General features: G+C 39.0%; 1 protein-coding gene across 1 annotated transcript in view; it reads left to right on the top strand.

Moving 5' to 3' along the window:
• NBAS (NBAS subunit of NRZ tethering complex) overlaps positions 1-15,454 on the top strand; it is a 183,642-nt gene that overhangs the window by 122,314 nt on the left and 45,874 nt on the right. Inside the window, exons 45-46 of the mRNA XM_040597509.1 lie at positions 9,732-9,947; positions 10,194-10,396. Coding sequence (XP_040453443.1) covers positions 9,732-9,947; positions 10,194-10,396 — 419 coding nt within the window. The remainder of the gene's footprint in view (positions 1-9,731; positions 9,948-10,193; positions 10,397-15,454) is intronic.

The raw sequence follows: 15,454 nt of genomic DNA, 5'->3' as shown, positions 1-15,454 counted from the left end.
TAACTCTGTGGATAAGAGAGTTCTTGATGTAACCACAAAGTCCCTGTATTCTGGTTCAGCAGAGAGTAAGGTATTCTTCCTGTGTATTTGAAAGAATCACAGAATGGTTTGGTTTGGAAGGGACCTTACACCTAGTTCCAACCGCCTTCCGTGGGCAGGGACACCTTCCACCGGACCAGGTCGCTCAGAGCCCCATCCAGCCTGGCCTTGAACACTGCCAGGGATGGGGCATCCACAGCTTCTCTGGGCAACTTGTTCCAGTGCCTCACCACCCTCATGGTAAAGAATTTCTTCCCAATATCTAAACTAAATCTACCCTCTTTCAGTTTAAAAGTTTAAATTCCCGCTTGTCCTATCAATACCTGCCCTTGTAAGAAGTCCCTTTCCAGTTTTCTTGCAGGCCCCCTTTAAGTATTGAAAGGCCACTATAAGAAGAGGTGCTCCAGCCCTGTGATCATCTTCTCTGGCCCTCCTCTGGACTTGCTCCAACAGGCCCATGTCCTTCTCATGTTGGGGACCCCAGAGCTGAATGTGGTACTCCAGGTGGGGTCTCATGGGAGTGGAGATGAGGGGAAGAATCACTTCCCTTGACCTGCTGGTCATGCTTCTTTTGATATGGCCCGGGATATGGCTGGCTTTCTGGGCTGCAAGCGCACTTTGCTGGGTCATATTGAGCTTCTTGTCCACCAGCACCCCCAAGTCCTTCTCCTTAGGGCTGCTCGCAAGCCATTCTCCACCCAGACTCTATTTGTGCTGGGAATTGCCCCGCCCATGTGCCACACCTTGCACTTGGCCTTGTTGGACTTCATGGGGTTTCCATGGGCCCACCTCAATCCTGTCAGTGTCCCTCTGGATGGTATCCCTTCACTCCGGTGTATGGACTGCACCACAGACTTGCTCAGAGTGCCCTTGATCCCACTGTCCATATTGCTGACAAAGATGTCAAAGAGCACCAGTCCCAGTACTGACCCGTGAGGAATGCTACCCATCATCACTCTCCACTTGGTTATCAAGCCTTCTGCAACTTGGGCAGTGTGGCTGGAGCACTCACCAGTGAGGACCAAGGCAAAAATGTCATTGTGTACCTCAGCCTTATCCAGGTCTCCTGTTTCCTTCCAGAGAGGGCCCACAGTTTCCCTAGTCTTCCTTTTATCACTGATGTACCTATAGAAGCTTTTCTTGTTGCCCTTGACATGCCTGGCCAGATTTAATTTTATCAGGGCTTCAGCTTTTCTAACATGGCCCCTGGCTGCTCAGATAATGTCTCTGCATTCCTCCCAGGCTACCTGTCCTTGCTTCCACTCTCTGTAGGCTTCCTTTTTGTGTTTGTGCAGGAGCTCCTTCTTCATCCATGCAGGCCTCTTGGTATTTTCACCCAACCTCCTCTTTGTTAGGATGCACACACCTGAGCTTGGAGCAGGTGATCTTTGAATACCAACCAGCTTTCCTGGGCCCCTCCTCCCTCCATGGCTCTATCCCATGGTACTCTACCAAGCAGATCCCTGAAGAGGCCAAAGCCTGCTCTCCTGAAGGACAGGGTAGTGAGCCTGCTGCGTGCCCTCCTTGCTGCCCTAAGGATCTTGAACTCTACCATGGTCACTGCAACCAAGGCTGCCCTTGAGCTTCACATTTCCCCCCAGCCTTTCCATGTCAATGAGAACAAGGTCCAGCATAGCACCTCTCCTTGTTGGCTCCTCTATCACTTGGAAAAGGAAGCTATCATCAAGACATTCCAAGAATCTTCTGGATTACCTATGCCCTACTGTGTTGCCTGTCCAACAGATATCAGGGTGGTTATATTTACTTCATTTGTGCTCACCCTAAAATTCACGGTGCCACATGCCTGTGTTTAGTACCAGGTTTCTGCATTCTGAATAGGATGCTCCACAGAGAAGCATTCTGGGCCAGCGCATATGATTTCTAGGCATTATAATAATAGAAATTATAAACTCTGTCATAATCTCCATCTGGCTGAAGGCCCATTATTGTAAGAATGTGCTTATGTGTCTGTAACTTATATTACCAGATCTGCCTGCAGGTTTTTTGCCCAGTGAAACCTACTTATAAGGATATTTCTAACATAAAGTTTTACCCATGAGTTCTTATGTATCTGTACTGCCAAGCACAAAAAAAAAAAGAGATAAGATTTCTTAGATATTTCCTTATTGAAAGATCCTGAGATGTATTTACTAACTTCATCTGAAATGAAAAGATGGTAAAGAGGATATTTTGTGGGTTTTTTTGTGTCTTTATCTTCTCTATTCGAGCTTGTGCTCATTTTCTAGAGATCTTTATTCACCACGTTTAATAAAGTGAATTTCAATTTATTCCCTCGTTGGATATTGTTTTAGTGTTCTCATTATATTTGTATAAATTTATTAGAACCCGTCTAACCTGTATATATCAAAAGTTGGTTGAAAAAAATGTACAATTTATTGAAATCCTGGGAAAACAAAAAGCTTTGTTAGCACAGAATTTATGCTTTGATCTGTCTGTCATGCTAGACACCTTTTATCACTATTCCATCAGCTGTCTCTCTCTAAAGCCTGTTCAGCGGAACTACTGTCTTGTTTAGGTGTTTTTATATTTTTTATCATATGTTAGGACTAAGTGTTTCATGCTTATCAGGAAAGACTTGACACTTACCCTGATATACCACTTGCCAGACCTGACCATGGACTGAGATAGCCAGGGGATCACTTTTGTCTAATGAGAAGAAAATACTGTCTTTGCTTGTGATTGCTGCTAGTGAGTACTTGAAACTCTTGCTGTTAATGTATCTTTAGTACTTCAAGATTCCAGATGAACGGTGCAGGGAGAGGGTGGATAGCCTCCACTGGGCTCTGTTTTGAAAAACATTGTTTATTTTTCCTTTGTTTATTTCTGTTCAGGATTCTAATACAGTTTCTCTTGTCTCTTAAGATGAGTAGGAGTAGCAGGAAGGAAACATTGATGGCAGGATTATAGTGGCTGGTGCCCAAGCAGAACTTTGTAGCAGGAATCTGTTGGCTTTTTGGGCATGAAAGATGCTCAAGAAGTATTTGAAACAGTTGGTCAGTTGATTTAGTGTGTCCCTTGCACTGAGTTTGGGAAAGAAACAGCTGTTTAACTAGCTTGCAACAAGTTTTGTCTCAGGATCCCATCCAATTTTCAAGTGGAAGTGTACCATGAAAAATTATTGTTACAGAACCTGAAAACTTGTTTTTCAGACATCTCTTTCCTCTAACTTTGATCCGAAAAATTCTTCATATGTAAAAGCTGCCTTTTGGCTTGTACCTTTTACTTAGTTTTATCCTGTTTTGAGGCTGCACTGGTGATGTGATTGTTCTTAATCTCTAATTCAGCAGTTTTTTCCCAGCCTAGTTCTGTGGACAAGCACTTTATTATATCAGTTTACCATTCCCATAACAGGTGCACATTCCTGTATTTCATGGAAGTTCTGATAGTTAATATATGTAAAGGACTGCAGAAAGCCCATGGTCAATATCATGAAATAATCTGTGCTGTCTTTGAGACAGCAGAGTTTTCTTGTACACAGAAAATTTCCAGAGTTCTTCAGTGGACCTTGACAGGGAGCTTAAGGTGAAGTAGTGTTAAGTAGGATTTTTAGTAGTGGTGAAAGATGAATTAGCTCCTTCCCCCTTTGCAACAAAAAAACTCAAAACAAAACCACACACACAAAAAAAGAAACTGCTGCACACACACCACCCAGCCTCTCCTACCTCCTCAAAATTTCAAAAGGGGAAGGGGGAAAGGAGAGAAAGAGAGAGTGTAGTCTAGGGAGGTGATGAGATAGCACTCCATCGTTACCCTTGTGGAACAGCACCTGCATCTAAAAGCTCCTCCTTGTCAGAAACAATCAGTAAAAGTCTTGAGTGATAAGGGGTAATGGGAGGTAGGCTGTGTAGCAGTGTAGGCTATATGAGTTGAACTTCAAGGGTACCATTGCTGCTGGTACCATGTGGCAGTTTAGGAAGCAGACATCAGAATATCGCCCACTCTTTGAATATATCAACAGTAGTAAGTAGAGGTAGGTGATGGGCCAGCAAAGTAATAAGACGCTGCTTCTACTTGTGTGAGTCCCTTGATATGGCAGAGAACCTGGGAGCAGAATGTGTAATTGTGCAAAAGGGAATGAAAACACAGGCGCTAAGTGCTGACTCCTGCAACTTCTCGTTCTTACTGAGAAAGACAGGAACATACTGGGCTTACACTTGGACCCTCTTGCAAGAATGTCTGAATTGGAGAAATGGATGAGGAGTTTGCATTTGTGAAAGGGCAACTAATATTGTTATGCTGACTGGTAGCTTAGGGTGTGACGAGGTTTTAGGTGCTCTTAGCTCTAAGAGCTCAAAGATTCTTTTCCCCCATGTTTCTTGCAATCAGTAGAAATGAGTTACTACCTGGAAGATGAGATTCAGTTTACCAGCCTTAAGTGCTGAGAGAAGTGGTGAAAGTGGGTGGTGGGAACTGTGTGAGCAGAGATGCTAACCTGTATTTATCCAGTTTTGAAATTCCACCTATAGATCTTTTGTCTGCTATACTAAAGAGGTAGTCATCAAAGTTTGCTTTCATGGTCAGATATTCAGCAGAGGCCACTTGACTTTGATAAACTGAATGCATTGACCGTGGAAAGTTTTCTGCTTTTTTTTTTTTTAATTTCCCCCTCTTGTTGTGTGTGTGTTTGGTTTTTGTGAGGTGTGGGTTGTTCCCTTTTCTTTTTTCCCTAGCTCTTCCATTATTATGACAACGCTTCCTTGGATCCAGTATATCAGCATCTGTCTCTAGTTAAAGAAGGTAGAGATTGATGCAGTATTCTGGTTGTATTTGCAGTGAATGAAACAGGTGAAGTCCTTTGCTCTTCATCAGTACCCTCTTCACACATTGAAGGACTGAAATATTGATCTTTTGACCACAGCAGCTCACTGCTGCAACCAGTGAAGAGAGTTCCTGACTGTGGCACCTCTACTCAGAAATGCTTTTAATTCTCAATAACTGTTTTGGTTTTTCTGACTAAATAATAATTCAGTCTACCTCCATAGTGGTAAGCTTAAACTATTTGCATGTATGGAGCAGATTTCTCCCTAAAAGGGATATATTCCAAATATTCAGTGTAACTACTGCTTGTATTCTGAGTCTGTCTGCTTTTCTTTCAGCAGCTCCGTTTGCTTTTAACTAGTGCTGACTTCATAGATTCTTAATTATAGTAATGATCATACCAGCTTCTTTATCTTGGTTATTTCGTGTTTATTCCCTTTTGTGTGATCTGAGTAAAGCATTATAGGTAATTTGTTTTTTTTTTTCTTTTCTATTCCTTTGTTGCCAGCATTTTGTTTATTGTTCTAGATAGTTATGTCTTCAAAGAACCATCTGCTTCAGAGCTCGTAGGTCATTGTCCTGATGTTTGTTGACTAACAGTTCTCTGAAAAAAAAGCCCAACACAACAAAACCAAAAAACAAAACCACAACTGAATACAATTATTTTTTTCAATCACTGTGTTTTCATTATTGAACACCCACTACAAATGGGGATGGGCACAATATGTTGGTTGAGAAGAAAAGACTACAGCTTTAGACAGAAAAAGTAGAATAAAAATCAGTGGTGTCATCTATAGAGAGAAGTGGAATTTTTCCTTACGCAGGTTCTTCCCTGCAGTCTTCTGTAGACTCAGCCCTGTTCATTCAAACTATAGCTAATGACATTGTAAGTTTACTATTCCATCCTTTATAACTTCAAGTTCTGATGCAAAGGAGGAACTCTGCTTGCAACTCAGTGTTTATAATTTAAAGGTTGACTCTTATTTTCTCTGAGTCAATAATGCTTTTTTGACCACTTTCTTCATGCTTAAGCAGGAATACAATGTCTGTGTTTTGACCACACACTAAATGGCTGCGGAATGGGAACCTCTTACAACTGGATATTAACCTACATTTTTTTTTCTATGTTAATGACTTTGAATGCTATTTTAAATAATTGTATACAAAGCTCAATTTGAAAAAAAAAAAAAAAAAGCTCAAAGTAATGTTCAGTATGTTTTGTCTGGCTGACTGCTTAACTCTGTGTAAAATGCTACGGAAAAAGACAGGACATGACATTGCCTGAAGATGTACAAGAAATGCGTTAGTAGTGTTCTTGCATAGTATGACTGCATTCAGACATTACCTTTAGATTTACTTGGCTTCTTTCTGTCACTTTTTATCTCTGTGCTCCAGTTCAGTTGATTTGTCTTGTCTGTCCTTGTTTTCTTCAGGGGTATTGACAGTACCTCTTTTTCTAATATCAATACATTTTAAGATACTTTATTGTGCCTTGCCATTAATATAGTTATTTTAATTAAATCTACTTCAAGACTGCGAAACAGGAGACTTCATGAATAATGTCTTTAACTGATTCCTTACAGGTGTTAGAGCTTTCACAGTGATTCTCCAGATGAACTGTGCTGGCTCTGGCAGGGATGGAGTTAGCTTTCTTCATAGCAGCCTGTATGGGGCTGTGCTTTGGATTTGTGGCTGAAAGCACTGATAACACACCAGTGTTTTGGCTACTGATGAGCACTGCTTGCACAGTGTCAAGGCTTTATCTTTTTCTCAACACCCCAGCCCTGAGTAGGCTGCAGGTAGGCAAAAAGTGGGGAGGGGACATAAGGAGAACAGCTGACCTGGGCTGGCCAAAGCTGTGTTCTGTGTTACATAATGTCACGCTCAGCAGTAATGAACGGAGTTGGACAATGTCTTTTAAGATGGTTACTGCTTGTATATTGGCTAGGCATTGGTCTCATTGTGAGAGGTGGTGAGTGATTGATTGCCTTTGCATCACTTAGGTTTAGTTTGTTCATTCTCTCTGCCACCCTCTCCATGTATTAAACTATTTTTATCTTGATCCACAAGTTTTCTTGGTTTTGCTCTTCTTTTTCTCACCCCCTGTAGGAATTGAGAACCAGATTTTGTTACTTCGTAACTGTGTAACCTGCTTCTGAATTAACATAATTTGCTTTCCGTTTTATTGTATCTGATTGGCTTGTGGATAGGTGACATTTGGTTGGTGCAATATGTAGAGCTGGGTTTTAGTGGCAGAGATAGGAACTGAACCAAACTGTTTGATCTGAACATCAGGAATCATTTTTCATTATGAGAGGAACCGATCACAGGCACAGGTTGTGCAGAGAGGTCGTAGAGTCTCCCATGTTGGAGACACTCAGAAGCCACCTGGATATGGTACTAGGCAGCTGGCTGTAGGTGGCCCTGTTTGAGCAGGGGGGTTGGGCCAAAAGCTCTCCAGAAGTCCCTTCCAACTTCAACGATTCAGTGTTTCAGCGTTGCTGGGATCCAGGTTCCTGTGGCATTAAAAAGGAGAGCATTCAAAGTTGCATGCTGATCACTAGCAATAAGAGTGGCAGGGTCAATATCTTCATGTGCAAGTGAATGTTACTTGTACAATACTTTATTAAGAAATACATATTCAGAAGGAAATGGGTTTGAGATGAGTTTTTACCCTGAGGAGTGAAATCTGTTGAGCTGAAATAGTATGTGATGTTCATTGATTTGAAAATGAAAGAAAACTGGTTTTTAGGATTTTTCATTACACATTACAGCCTATAGATTTAAAAAGCTTTTTAAACTCTAAAAGCTTTTTAAAAATAAATCTTCACTTCACATGCAAGCAAAGATTGAACTAGCCCCTAAGCTACATTTTTTTTTTTTTTAAATCACTGGGTATGCTACCAGATCTCATTACTAAAACTGACTAGAAGTATGCAGGATAACCATTCATGTTTTAGAATACAATAACCAGAGAAATAGCATGTTTGTAGTGCTGCATTTTGGCACTGTGCAAATATGAATGCAAAGTTAAAAGTGTCTTGGAAAAAGCCTGTTTTTTTGTTTATTAATGCTTTATTCTGTATGATGCCATAAGCACATGACTTCTAAACTGGCAGTATATTCACACTGTTCTCTAGGATACAACAGTTAGATGGAATACTTAAATTGTTTGCCTTTTGCATCTCTCTTAATTGCATTTTGAACATTACAATGTACAGTAGAAGGAGAAAAACGAAATATGTAGCAGTTTTCATCTTTTATCATGTTTACAAAATGGATATATAGATCCATCTGTGGTCATTAAATTTTAATGTGATATGAGGAATATCCCCTTTGCTTAGTGTAAAACCTGATATTGAGACCTTGTTCAAAGTAACAAAATGGTAGTTAATTACTTTTGGTGGGAATGGAACTGAGTTGCGTTTGCAACCCAATGGTAAAGTACCCTTTGTGTTTACCTTGCTACACTGGCAAGTTTTCTGAGCTCTTACAATAATGTCCACCCATTTTGCTTTCATCATTAAAAATGTCCAGTAGACCATTATTGTGGTTTACAGCAGCAGTACATAAAAACAGGAGTAAACCATACTTCTTTCACTGTGTGTTTCTAGGGAGGAGGGAGTGGGAAAGTCTATAAGCTATAAAACTTTCCGCTAACTAATCCTTATTAAGTTTTCTGTGGCTTTACAAGTAGATTGTTTAATTCACGATATAAACATCAATTTGATTTTTTTATGAACAATACTATAACGGTTTAATTTTCCTCTTTCTGTAGTAATTCAGCCTCTTTCCTATTCAGTGGTCATACAGATTTAAGCTTTGTTTACTATTTGTTGTGTGTTTCAAGTTGAGGATTGAAATTGCATGTCTTTGTCCAGTATTCCAGTAACTAAACACCTGATGGTAAAAGTACCTAATGCTGTGGGTTTAGGCAGAGAAGACCCTCACCCATTAGAAAGTATATTGCAAGCATCCTTCAAAATGTACTTGGAAGTTATAAACTAGTAAATTATACGTTGTTTTTTAAAATAGCGTTTTAGACTTGGACTTAAGCTGATGCTGTGTCTTTCCTGACTTAAAAGCATAACAGTTTGCTGCAAGTACTGTCTATATAAAGAGTATTTCCATCTATATCTTTTTCCAACATACTCTTGGTTTCTGGAAGCTTGGGAGTCTGTGATCATTGCCCAGGCTCTGTTCTGAAGTCATAAATTCCATTCTGACACACTGGAATAACACTTTCATGCTAGATGGAGGGGTAGGGGAAAATGGCATTCAGTGAATGTATGATGACTCCATGTAAAAATTCAAACTCTTTGAGAAATACAATGTTAAACCCTAATCTTCCTTGTTTAAGTTTAGTGGCTAGATACATCTAGTTGTATGGGTCTTTCAAAATAGTAACTTGCTGTTTTGTATAGCATGTAATATAAATAGGTTGATTTAAAACTTGTGTACCATCTATTGGGTTTTTGCTTACAATTGTGATCTTAGGGATATGTTTTAAACAGTGACCTAAACCTGATAAAATGAAGTTAATTTTTGCCATTTGATATTTTCAGTTAATCTTGTAAAATGATCCTCAGATATCTCTCAATGCAGAATTAAAAACCAAAGATTGTAAGGCTGTCTACAAAAATCCTAAACATTATTAGGGAAAAGAAGTTTCAAATGGCTTAAAATGAGCCAGATTCAACATCAATAAAAAGGACAACAGAAGAATGTAATGGAATACTGATAATTTTTAAATAAATGACTAATAAGAAATAAAGTTGTTTCTCATAAAATACTTTATTTAGTTGTATGCCGTGCTGTAGAGTAGTGGAACCACCTAACCTCTAGGTCGTGCTGTAATACAAATAGTAGTGTACAGATGATGAATGATTAAATATTTGAGTAATCTCTTTCAGCTGCCAGTTGAAGCCAGGATAGAAGTGACGAAGAAGGCTATTAAGGCAGTCAAACATCTTTATGAGAAATCAAGAAAAAAACCTGCTGAGAACATGGAAGATGCTGAAAATCCATCAGTTGCTTATGAAGAAACTCTTGATCACTTGCAACAATCTCTTGCTCATCTGGAAACCCTCACTCATAGTTTTATTGCTTACTTGAAAAACAGCGAACAGGTAATGATTACTGATCAAATGCTTGTTTGGAGTGTTCCCATGACTAGCAGTGACGGACATAAATAGTCTATCGCATTTTATTAATGATTTGTATCTTTGGTTTTGTTGACTTGGTTTTTGAAAATTCCATCAGTCTTGACTTTTTCATAGCGTATGTTCAGTCTTGGTAGAAAGAAAGACTCTGAATGATACAGCCCTGTAAATAAAGAGTACGCTGATTTGTGTTTAAAAATTATCTGTTCACAGGATACACTACAGAAGTATGGTTATTTATATGATTTGTCAAGGTCAAAGAAAGAAAAAATCCATGACCAAGCAGTAGCTATGTGTATAGATGGTCAGCCCCTGGACATGATACAACAGTTGTTACAAGTGGCTGTTGGAGATGTAGGTCTTTCTCCCAAAGATATTGTCCAATGTGCTATTAAAAAAATTGTATGTATATTGAGGTAAGTACATTGCCCTAATCAAGGTAAAAAAGCTTTCTTTTAGGCTTTGTTTTGTGGGGTTTTTTTTGTTTTGTTTTGTTGGGGTTTTTTTAATTGGTTTGGATATTGTTGGTTGGTTGATTTTTTTTTTTTTTTTTTTTTTTTTTTAGTACTTTGTTTGCTTTGAATGTCTGGATTTTGCAGAAAATTGGGTGGTAACAGGAAGTGAGTTCTTGGATCATTTATGCTCATGTTTACCTATAACTTCATATTCAGATAAGACAGTTTTATTTTTCTGAGTTTGGGAAGCCTGGGCAATCTGAACAAAGCAAGCTACAGAACTCATCCTACTCACTGGAGGGTGTTTTTTAGTTAAAATTTTTGGCTTAATAATAATGTTCCATTACATGTGCGTGCACTTGTTAATTTTTGACAGATTTAGAATTGCACATAATTCTTTGCTCTTAAACAGAGTCAAAAGGAATGTTTGTTGGAAATGGTGCGTACCTAATGCAGGTATTTGGGCAGCAGAGGGCTAGCAATGGCAGTTAGAACACAGCTAGTCCTACAGGAAGAAGTACAGTTTCCATCCTTGGAATAACTTTTTGGGGTATTTTTGGGACCTGTTTTTGGGGCTGCGTTGGTTGGTTGGTTTTTATTTGCAAGTTTTTCAAAAACATGTTTATCTGTCATTAAAATATAGGCTATACATTGTCCTTCTTTGTTCTCATAAAGAATGCTTCATAGAGTTTTTACTCTTCCTCTTCCATCTCCCTTTGTGTCATACCATATCTCCAAATTAAAAAGCAAGCATGAGTGCTTTGTTCCCTACAGCACTTAAAAGCAACAATGATACCCTTAAAAACCCCAGATCTGCAAAGTTCTTGGAGAGAAATAGGTTTCTAATGTGAGGAAGGGGATTGTTTTGTTCAACTGTTTCACTGTTGCCATTGTTGCTGTTTCTTGCTATTATTAATGCCACGCTATTATGAGCAATCCCACATGCTATTATGAGCAATCCCACATGCTGTACAAGAAACAAGGCTTTATCTCCATCTTTTTCTGGGATTCACAGTCCCAAACCTCAGCAATTGTCTTTTTCATGGCATGACACAAACCAAATACCCAGCCTGTTCATGCAGCCCCAGCAACCTGCGTCACCTTATATTTTAAAATTATGGAGAGACACCCTAGGAGAACAGAAGATGCAGAATAACTAGCTTCCGCACAGTTTATATGTACACATCCCTGAATAACTCTGTTGAGATCCAGGCGAGACCTGGGTGATACAAAGGGACATGAAATGCAGTTGATGCTGACCAACTCAATCTTGTTAACAGCGAGCTTAAAGTCTTAGTTAACTTGAATATGATGATCTTCTAGTTGTATATATTCTTTATAGTCTTGCTTCCAAATCGTAGTTGTAATGCTTGTGAGAAACAGTCTAAAACTACTGTAGTCAGTGAGTTTCTCCAGTACTAGTCATGTCTTGGGCAAGGGAGGAGTCCTGCATTGAAGTCCTGCCTGTTTGGTTAGCTGCAGCCTCTGCACTTCCATGTCTTACAGCCCAGATGAGACATGGCTTATTCTTCATAAGTTTAAGGCTGAAACTGTTTAGTTTGTCTGGCATTTGGGAGAATGTAGTCATCTCTGGGAATACTGAACGCATCCATACAGAAATATTTTTAACAGTTCTCAGACACGGTGAGGATATGGACACAGGTGAGGGAAAGCTAAGCACACTGAAAAGCCTCTCAGTGAAATAAGGTGCTTTTCCTTGATTTTGTTTGTTGTCAGTTCTAGCTCAGCTTGTCATTTGTAGCACCCTCTGTTAAGATTTGGTAAGAGATTTGACTGCTTTTGTAGTCATAGGGATTGTAAAATTCCTTTGGCATGTGAGACTGTCCTTTAAGTTTCAACCTTTTTCCTGCCACAGCAAAACTGAAGATATTTATTAGGGTGGTGAAGTGACAGGGGATGTGGTCTGGGGGCTCAAATGACAATCCAGCTGTACACTGAAAGGCAACTGTACATTGAAGATGATTTGTTCAGGTTGAATGAGTCTGTGAAGGTGCCATTGTTCTTTAACAAGATTTAGGATATGTGGAAGTCCACAAAATTTGGTAGTCGGGTAAGTGCAATGTGTCCTCTTTCCTACCAAGGAAGTAGCATTCTGACCCATACTTAGTGCAGTGGAATCTGTGCGTCTGGCTTGTTGTTCTCTGTTGGAACAGCTTAACCAAAGAGCACACTTGGTTGCCATTGCTGTTGGACTAGAGCTGAGATGTGAAATGCTCAAGACGGCAAGCAGAGAATGAAGTTCTGGGCTTTTACATCTATATCCCTGTCAGTATTTGTGTTCCCAGGATGAAGGGAACCCAAGATTTTTCTTTCTTTTCTCCCTCCCCTGCCCTTGTTGACAGAGTATCAATGAGCTCTTAAGAGTCTTTCTGTCCTTGATGCTCTTTCTCCTTCAGAACAGCACAGAAGTATTTATTTTGGCTTTTTTCTTCTGCAGTCAGATGAAATGAATTCATCAGGGATTTTTTTTTCTTCTCATTTGAGGAAGCTCTCATGGATTTAGTATTGCTGACTGCCACCTGTTGCCTCTTCTGGGCTGGGTCTTTGATGTACTGAATATTCCAGATGAAATGGCACTGTATTTGTAGCCTAGTAGTTTCAGTAGAAATATTTTCTTCCCCCTCTTCTTCCCCACCCCCCACCCCCTCCTTTGGGTGGGAGGGGAAGAGATGATTTTGTGTCATTAATGAACAGATAGTTCTCATTTAACTATTCATACAAAACTCTCTTCTGAGGTATTTCTGATCCAAAGAGGCATGCAACAAGTGTGAAAGAGTATTCTGTTGTTAGATGGCTGCTAGACACTTTATCACTTCTAAGACTAGTTTAGATAGACAAAATTTTGGGAATTTATCTTGCTCTTATGCATGCAGAAAAATTATGTGGGCCGGGTGACCTGAATGCACATACCAGAAATAGAGAAACAAGTCTAGCATGGAAAATAATCTATGGCTCTACCTTTTCTTCAGCATCTATGTATATATTACAGCAGACTGAAGTGCCACAAATGAAAAGAAGGCAGCCTGTCAAAGCGTCTGCAGTCTTATTTGGCAGAAAATGGATTTATCCTGTCACTCGGTTGCTTATTCGTAGTATCCTCAATGATTGTAGAGCTTTTGTAAAGAACCATAAGTAATACTGTCTTGTCTGGGTTTGTGCATCTGATGAAAAATAATTTGCCTTTAGATAATCACCGTTGTGCTGTTTCTGACTGAAATATAACAGTGTGATGCATCTGGATATAAAGCTCACAGAGTCGAGTTATTTCAACTATAATGAGTCTCATTAACATGCAGAGTATGATAAACCTATGAAAATTCTCCTTTCTACTCTGCTGCTTAACAACATTTTCCTGTGAACTGAAATATTTGTTCTTTATATGCATTGCAAACCTGGAATGTTGGCAAGTTGATTTAAAGTTCTGGGGCTAAAATGATGACCAATTACTCCTATGCAGCACTCTCCACTAAAGAAGGGAATGTCTGTCTCCCTGGTAGAGAAAACTGTAATGGCAAAGATGGGAGAAGTAGTTGAAGGCTTCAGATAAAATCATTTGGGGTGTGATGTGACCTAATGTGGTTGCGTGGTTTTGTTGTTTGGTTGGGGTTTTTTGTTTGTTGTTTGATTTTGTTTTTCCTTTGTGGGGAAGGGGAAGATCCTTTCATGTCATCTATGCTAAATGAACAGATACTAACCTGTGGAAAGTTTTCTACTACAATGATAGAGCATGAAGTAAAAAAGAAAATACTTGAAATAATATCCTCTCTATTATGAATTTCAGTAAGAGGATAATATTATAAAGTTGCAACACTCTAAACACAGGGGGCTATTAAAAGAAAGGTTGTTGCTTGGCATCTCTTAAGCCTGCTGGTATTAATGTGGTTGCTGTGAATAAAGCTGGATGCATGTCTATTGTATGCTCAGATGTTAGCTTTCAGGCTAGAACATAATACAAATGAAAACTTATTAACTACATTTTGCCCAGTACTTGCATGTCAAGGTTAATAGGCAAAAATGGTAATTAAAGAAGTAGTCTTGTATGCGTACCTGGAATTACAAAATACTGTTCAATAAATGAAACATTTCAAGGGAAAACTCTTCAGGTTTGTGTATTAGAGCTTTGATATGTTATACAATGTGGCTGTTTTATACAATAGTTTTGAAAGAAATAGAGTTGGAAAATTCCTTCTTTGACAATTAACCTTCACAGTAGCAGTTGTAAGGTTATAACACTGACCTTGGATTTTCCGTAGCTATGGTGACAGGGAATGTGACTTAAGGTATTGTATCTATAAGTGAAACAGTCCTGTATGGATGTGAAAAATCATGGTAGCGTCAGTGCTTCCCCTGAAAGTCAAGCGTCAATCCACCGCTTCTGTGATTGAAAATATGCATCTTTTCTTTCAGTTTCATAACTATAATCCCCCTTCAACCACAGTAAAACATCTTTTGTTACTAGTATATTTACTGACTATTGCAGAAGAACCTTCTAGGAAGTATTGCTTTTATGAAAGATTAGAAAAGTTAGGTTTTGGCTTCATTTTTCAACAGCATACAGTATCACAGGCTTAGATTCTGACACCTTCTCAGAACCAGACTTCTTGTTAAATAAAAAATACAATTATTTGCCTAATATTATGTACTTATATTGTGATTTCAGGAGCAGTATTGTCTAGCTCTGTTAACTAATTTCATCTCCTTGACTCTCTAATTCTGGCATATGAAATTCAAAGTAGAAGCTCTTGCAGTGGTATGTATAAAATCTCTCCAGCAGAGCACATCTGCATACTTATACATATATTGTATGGGGCACTTCCTTGTTTGTCTATGGAAACGGCTACTATAAATAAAAATCGGTTGCCTCTTCAGTAGAAATCATGCACTTGTGAAAAAAACCCAAAAGTTTTTGGTAACGATGGTAGTCTGATTAGACTTATTTAAGATTCAATTTAATCCATTACCCGAGATTACTCACATGACACACTAGAGACTTTCCAT

The sequence above is a fragment of the Falco naumanni genome, chromosome 6 (genome assembly GCF_017639655.2).
Source record: "Falco naumanni isolate bFalNau1 chromosome 6, bFalNau1.pat, whole genome shotgun sequence".
In the NCBI taxonomy this organism is placed as follows: Eukaryota; Metazoa; Chordata; class Aves; order Falconiformes; family Falconidae; genus Falco; species Falco naumanni.
This window is presented reverse-complemented; position numbering and strand designations above follow the sequence as displayed.